Source organism: Ipomoea nil, unplaced genomic scaffold (genome assembly GCF_001879475.1).
Source record: "Ipomoea nil cultivar Tokyo-kokei standard unplaced genomic scaffold, Asagao_1.1 scaffold0143, whole genome shotgun sequence".
Classification (NCBI taxonomy): Eukaryota; Viridiplantae; Streptophyta; class Magnoliopsida; order Solanales; family Convolvulaceae; genus Ipomoea; species Ipomoea nil.
The window spans coordinates 652501-659099 of NW_017616571.1; the positions used below are offsets into that span (position 1 = coordinate 652501).

Genomic DNA, 6599 nt, shown 5'->3' on the forward strand with positions numbered 1-6599 from the left:
GTTTATGAGAGAGAAAAATTGGTAGAGTTTAGGTATGAGAAAAATATAGAATAATGAAGAAAAAAATAATTTTATTGAATTTAGATAGGTTTATAGAGTTTAAATAGGGAGAAAAAATAGAGTTTAAATAGGGAAAGAAAACATTCAAAGTTGTTAGAAAGAAAATTTGAAATCTTGGGGTTGATGGTCGGATTTCAATTATTTATATTTGAGAAGGAAAAGTCTACAAAAGTCTACAAAAGTCTTAAAATTAAAAAGTCTACAAAAGTTCATAACTTTTTGAATGCCACATGACTTTTAAAGACTCTTTAAAAGTCTTAATCGAATACCACACGACTTTTAAAGACTCTTTAAAAATCTTGATTGAATACCGCCTGACTTTTAAAGACTCTCTAAAAGTTTGAATTGAATACCTCCAAACTTTTAAAGTTCATAAAAGTCTTTAAAACACTATGAAAGTCATGATTGAATACACCCCCTTAGTGTTAGTATTGTCATGTCATGAATTGCCCTTTCAACCTGTTTTTTTTTTTTTTTTTTTAAATTATTCATAAAATAATCCAACGTTGTTTCTAGAAAACATTGGCGGTCCTGCTTCGCCTCATCTTAGAACCCAGAATTCAACAGTCATGGGCAAGCGAGCATAACAAAGAAACCTCATCTTATCTTTTAAAATCTTCCCACTATAATTCAGTGCCTCAGTGGTTTAATACGTTTAATAACTTGATTACTAATTAATTGTAAGATTAGAAGTTTAACTCATATGTATAGGAAGAAATTTCATCAGGTCTGATTTTTTTGTTTTTCTTTCAATCCCACTATAATTCAGTGATTTGATACGTTTAATAACTTGATTACTAATTAATTGCAAAATTAGAAGTTTAACTCATTACAAAGATTATTATTATTCTCTCTTTCCAACTTTCTTGAACCCCAACCCCTAAGGTCTCCTCACACCCCGGCCGACAAAGCATCTGATATGGATGTAAGTCATGATAACTCAACTGACCTCGGCCGACAAAGCATCTGAGATGATGTAAGTCATGGTAACTTAACTGAACATGAACCACCACAGAGACTAGACCTTTGCTTATTGCGTACAAGGAACCCCCACAGAGGCTAGACCTTTGCTTATTGCGTACAAGGAACCCCTCACTTTGAGAGGTTGCTCCCACACTGCCGCTGGTGAGACTCGATCTCTGGTCATTCTTTTCAACTTTTACCTCTATGACCAGTTGGCAGATTATTATAATTCTCCTAATCATGAAAGATGGATTGCTTGTCGAACCTGTAAATTGCGTGAGAGCATAATACTAAAAATTAGGGGGTCAAAGAGGTTTAGAAAACCTTCCTGGTGAAAAACAAAATGTGAATAAAGGATTCGAAAATATCGGATGAAGTATGAAAAAAATCTAAAAAGTACAAAGTTACACAATAGCAATGTACATGTCAATGCCATGTCGGCAAATTTAATACTTCAACTAACAATGTTAATTGTTTGTCATGAATATTATCTATATGAGTTAATTCCATTTTTTGTCTTAAATTTATAGGCGACAATTACTTTTAGTCATTTTTTATTAGAATATCCTCATTTGGTTCGAGTATTATTGTGACATGATCATTTTTAGTCCTTCATCAATAAAATCATTGAAATATCTCTAAATACAAAGACATTTTAATCTTTTTTATACAAAGTAGGTTGAACCGTTATATTTTTTATGTTTATTTTTTTAAAAATATCCATAATTAAAATTAAAATATCTTTATATTTAACGATATTTAAACTGTTTTTTGGTTAAAGAATTGTATTTTCCACTTTAATTTCTGAAATAATTGAGGAAACTGGTGACAAGATGTTGAAAACGACAACTCTCCGACCATGTAATGATGAATACAAACAAGTGGAATTCACAAATTAAAGCATGAAAATTGTTTTTGTCACTGCTTCAATTCGATGCGGATTAGGCAACACGGTCCATACAGGGTTTGGCCCGACAACACTCCACCACATGTTCGGATATAGCTTAGTTTTAACAACCATACAAGGGCAATTCCTATGATCAATGACTTCCCATCAGGTTTTTATATACTTGGGTTCGAACATCATCTCAAGTGTTGGATATGAGTGTGGAGAACGAAGCATAATTGGATGAATCTGTGTCTTGTTAGAATCAAGTGCTTATAATTGTGACAAAATGTATAGTTAGTGATAATGGGATAATTTTATTTCCTTATACCGTCACATAAATATAATTGGATGAACCTTGTATCTTGTAAGGGTCAAACACTTACAACTACGCTAAATGGTATGCTTTGTAGTCAAGGCGCAAACTTTATTTTCTTATACCGTGACATGACTCTAATACCACTTGTTAGGATCAAACGCTTACCATTACGCTAAAAGATATAGCTCATAGCGAAGACACAACTTTATTTCTTTATACAGCCACATTTTCGAGAGGCAAAATGCTAGACTTGCCCCTTCAGACCTCCACCCAACACATCTATCTTCAACTAGATTTTTAACAACGATTCTCATGTAATATCCACCACAAGGTCTATTGTACATGCCCTCGAGCAAGGTTCTCAGCAAGCTTCTTTGTGTTTGCTTGTAGGAAAGATACTTACGTGTGCTCATAGAGATCCTAGCCCGATAGAGCATTTGGAAAGAATGTTAATTATGATGACTCAGTGGTTCAGCAGACGGGGTCAAATATCGATGCGCACAATGAATTTGTTCACTTTGAATATAATCTCCACATTATTGTTGTCAAAGTTCGAACATTGATCTTTTCTTTCAAATACTGCCTACTAAACCAGTGAGCTAAATTACCCATAACCTAGCTTCCACTTACAGGTTTATTTGCATAGCATGCTTGCCACTAAAGCTTCTTGGTTAGCGTACACGGATCTAGCTTGTAAGTCGATTTTTGAAAGATATTCCCTATATTTTATACGATATATTTATAACAACTTTGTATAAAATTTCCAAAAGAGGAGGATAAAAGAAACGTTTTCGTTTTCTCTCTGACTAAGCATATATCTTTAAACTTGGTCTTCTAATCCTTCCCAGAAAAGTCTTAACCCATGATTAGTATAGTTTATGTTGGCTCTGATCTATCCTAATCACAGTATAAAACCAACCTTAGGAATCACTGCAAATACTTTAAACTTGAATCATTCTTGCATTAACTAAATCCAACAAACATTAATATAATATAATAGATTTCAGCAAAGTACATAGGAATTACCAAATTCATATATATCATAGAGAAAATTTACAGTTTACATGCTGAAAGACAATATATACTTACATCTTATAAACAACACAAAACTATTTTAGCCTGAAAGAATTAATAATTCTCGTACTTAAAAACTATGAATTCAATTATTGCCTTAACTAATTTAAATAGAGTAATACAAAATAAATTTTATCTATTTAACTTATCCCATTGATAATAATTAAATATTGTATATACAAGCTTTAATCTCGATCTGATCTCTTAAATATGATGAGACCTAACAAACCTTGTAATACTATGCTGCTAAGAAAAATACTCCGTAATAACAATAATAATTACGGTATAAGGTTGTGCATAATACAGATCACAGTTCGAGACTAATCCAATCGAGTTTTGATCAGATCTCACCTCAACTGTTCGGAACAACTTTTCCAAGAATATTACTTAATTATTACTATATATGATTTAATATAAGGAAAAGCAAATTATAAGTTTTTCACAGTGTGAACTTAAACCAGGACAAGCCAATACTCTTAGTTGGTTTGTCAACTTCGTTTGAACAGCTGGAAGATGGAGACGACGTCGTTACGCCACCGACGGCGGCGGTTTCTGCCATTTCCGGGCAGAGGAAGAAGTTACGTGACCCCAACGCCGCCAGCTTTTCTGTCCTGTCCAGACCTTTTTTCCACCAATAAAAAACGATCCAATCAAAACCCTTAAAAAAAAAAAAATTCAACGGTTCAGATTTCCCAAAAAAATTGAATCGGAGCTTACTCTCTAAGCTAAACTGGGAATAATGAAGGCCGTAGTCGGCGGCGTTGGTGGAGGGGAGCACCGGCCGCCGTCCTTCCTTCACGTACTGGCGGAGCGCGGCGGCGATGAGGTCGTCCACCGTGGAATCCGGCGGAATCAGCACCTGCAACGCGCCGGTGCTGCGCTGTATCGTCACATTCAGCAGCAGCTTCGTTAGCTTCGGCGGGAACTGCAGCGCCGCCGACGACGGCGATGTTCCGGCGGATGAACTTCTCCGGCCGGCGAGTAAGTCCGGCACCGTCCTCGGCCTCTGCAGCAACACCGCCGCAGAACTCGCTCCGCTGTGTCCGCTAAACGACATCGCTTTCTCTGCCAATCTCCCCTTCCTATTCTTCTCCTCCGTTCCCCCTCTCCGTTGAGTCTTCGGGCTCGGCATGGGATCGAATATATATGTATCTATCTATCTATCTATATATACACACAGAGAGAGTTGTCTATAGATTGGATTTGGAAAGGTGTAGGGTTACCTGAGGCGGCGGTAACGGATGAAACGGAGGCCGGAAGCGCAGGGAGCCGGCGGCGAGCGGAGGCTCTGTAGCTCCCGGCACACGGCAACGAACATAACAATAGTGGTATAAGCGTAAATAAATGTGAAACCGAGGACAAAAGGCTAAAGAAGCATTAACGATTCAACGAATGAAATAACGATATGGTGGCGGAAGATATATATATATATATACTCCGCATCAGCGAAGATTAAAAAAAAAAAGAAAAAAAAAAGGAAAACACTTTCCCACTTTTACGAGAGATGGAATTACATAGGAAAGGAATTGTAATTCTATGGGAGATGAATTACTCCGAATAAGGTGAGAATTTAAATTTCAAAATGAATAAAATTACTGGGAATTTCAATTTTAATTTTGGTATACATGTGAATTGAAAGGGAATAAGTAGTATACAATCCAAAATTCTCGTTGTTGTCAGATATCAATTTTGTGTTAAAAAATGAGGGGTAATTTTGTCTTATAATTATCTTTTTTTCTTCCTAAAATTCATGGAATTAAAATCCGAAGGGAGAGCATAGGATTTTAATTCCATGAAAATGAGGGAATTGCAATTCCTTCCAACCAAACTAAGAAATTTAGTGGCATTTGGAATTAGGTGGAAATTAAGTGGGAATGAAATTTAAATTCCCTCCAACCAAATGCCTTGTTAGTCCCACGAATATTGTTGTACTAACGTGATTGTTCAACGACTTTTGAACCTTGCAAATTTGGTCCAAGACTATCATTTTTTTATAGCACAAATGGTCCTTCCGGTCTAATCTCCGTCCACGACTCAACCCTGTTATAAAGGGAAATTTTTTTTTCAGTCACAAATGGACGGAAATTGAGTCGGAATGACCATTTGTGCTTTAAAAAGAATGATAGTTGTGAACCAAGTTTGCAAGGTTCGAAAGTCGTGGAGCAATCATGTAAATGTCACAATACTCGTGGGACCAAAAGTGCGAAAAACTCTAAGAAAAATGTTTCACGGGTTAACTCAATTATTTCAACTGATCACCTTCAAATATTGCTTCAGTAATAATAATAGTGTGAGTCCAAATTCCACAAAAGCATGTGTGAAAAAAGGCTCAAGGATTCTGGAAAGTCTAGATTGGATCACTTTTGTGCACATGAAAACTATCACTTGATCAGTTAGCTTATTGTGTGACTTGCGATTGACTTCCGCAGTAGCTCTAGGAGCGAGGTTCTGTGAGCTTAGTATTAGTTAATTTTAGAGATCACTATGAGACCTTGACCGATTAGAGTAGATGAGAAACTAAGGACCGTCTACCTTTCAACTCTGGGGTCTTAGAATTAGTATAATATAAGTTAGAATGCGGAATTTATAAAAAATAAAATAAAATAAAGAATGAGTGCATAATTGGAGTGACCGGTTACCGGCTGCAGCAGTAAACCACAAACAAGAATACCCGATCTGCCAGATTCATTTGTCTATAGGATTTAGGAATATCTGTCATTATCATAAAACCGTATTTGGTTTGGATATTACCAATTGTGGGAATTGAATTTAATTGGGTTATGTTATTCCTTGCATATTCACGCTTTCTTGTAATGGTGTGGTGGATAAGTTCGATCAATGCTTAATTATTATCCACACAGTGGATTCCCATAATTGTAATAGTTCATTTTGTTGATGATGGATGGATGGTACTTGAATAAACCATTTATAGTAAAATGAAAATTTTAAAAATAAATATAATGGAGGAATGGATAGAATTTGTGGAGCAAAACTGTAATACGTAATACTTTTTTTTTTTTAATCAATTTGATATATTATTCATGTTTTAAAAAAATATTGAGTAGTACCAATTTGAAAATTTATTGGAGCAATTTAGGTCGAGGTAGGGGAAAAACATGTATGCATAAAAGGCGGTGTAATAAAGCATGTTTGATGTATTAACTTAATTGATAACATTAACTTATTGTAGAAAAATGTTTGGTAATTAGTTGCTAGCTGATAGCTGATTACATATAAAATGAGTTTCTCAAAAAGCTTATCGAAAAAGCTACTTTGAACAATTTTTTAAATTTTAGC

At 35.2% G+C, this 6599-nt stretch overlaps 1 protein-coding gene across 1 annotated transcript; it reads right to left on the bottom strand.

Annotated features, from left to right (window-relative positions):
* Positions 1-3372: 3372 nt before the first annotated feature.
* LOC109171581 lies at positions 3373-4707 on the bottom strand. Its single transcript, XM_019320636.1, has 2 exons — positions 4020-4707; positions 3373-3923 (listed from the first exon to the last, which is right to left on the bottom strand). Exons 1-2 carry the CDS (start codon positions 4432-4434, stop codon positions 3742-3744), a joined length of 597 nt encoding a protein of 198 aa, XP_019176181.1. The 5' UTR covers positions 4435-4707; the 3' UTR covers positions 3373-3741.
* Between the last annotated feature and the right edge of the window lie 1892 nt (positions 4708-6599).

Bases quoted from the DNA above. Each gene is read 5' to 3' on its own strand.
- LOC109171581 (XM_019320636.1), bottom strand. From the start codon at position 4,434: ATGCCGAGCCCGAAGACTCAACGGAGAGGGGGAACGGAGGAGAAGAAT. The intron at 3,924-4,019 runs GTAAGCTCCGAT...GGTGGAAAAAAG, and splicing joins TTCCCAGTTTAGCTTAGAGA to GTCTGGACAGGACAGAAAAG.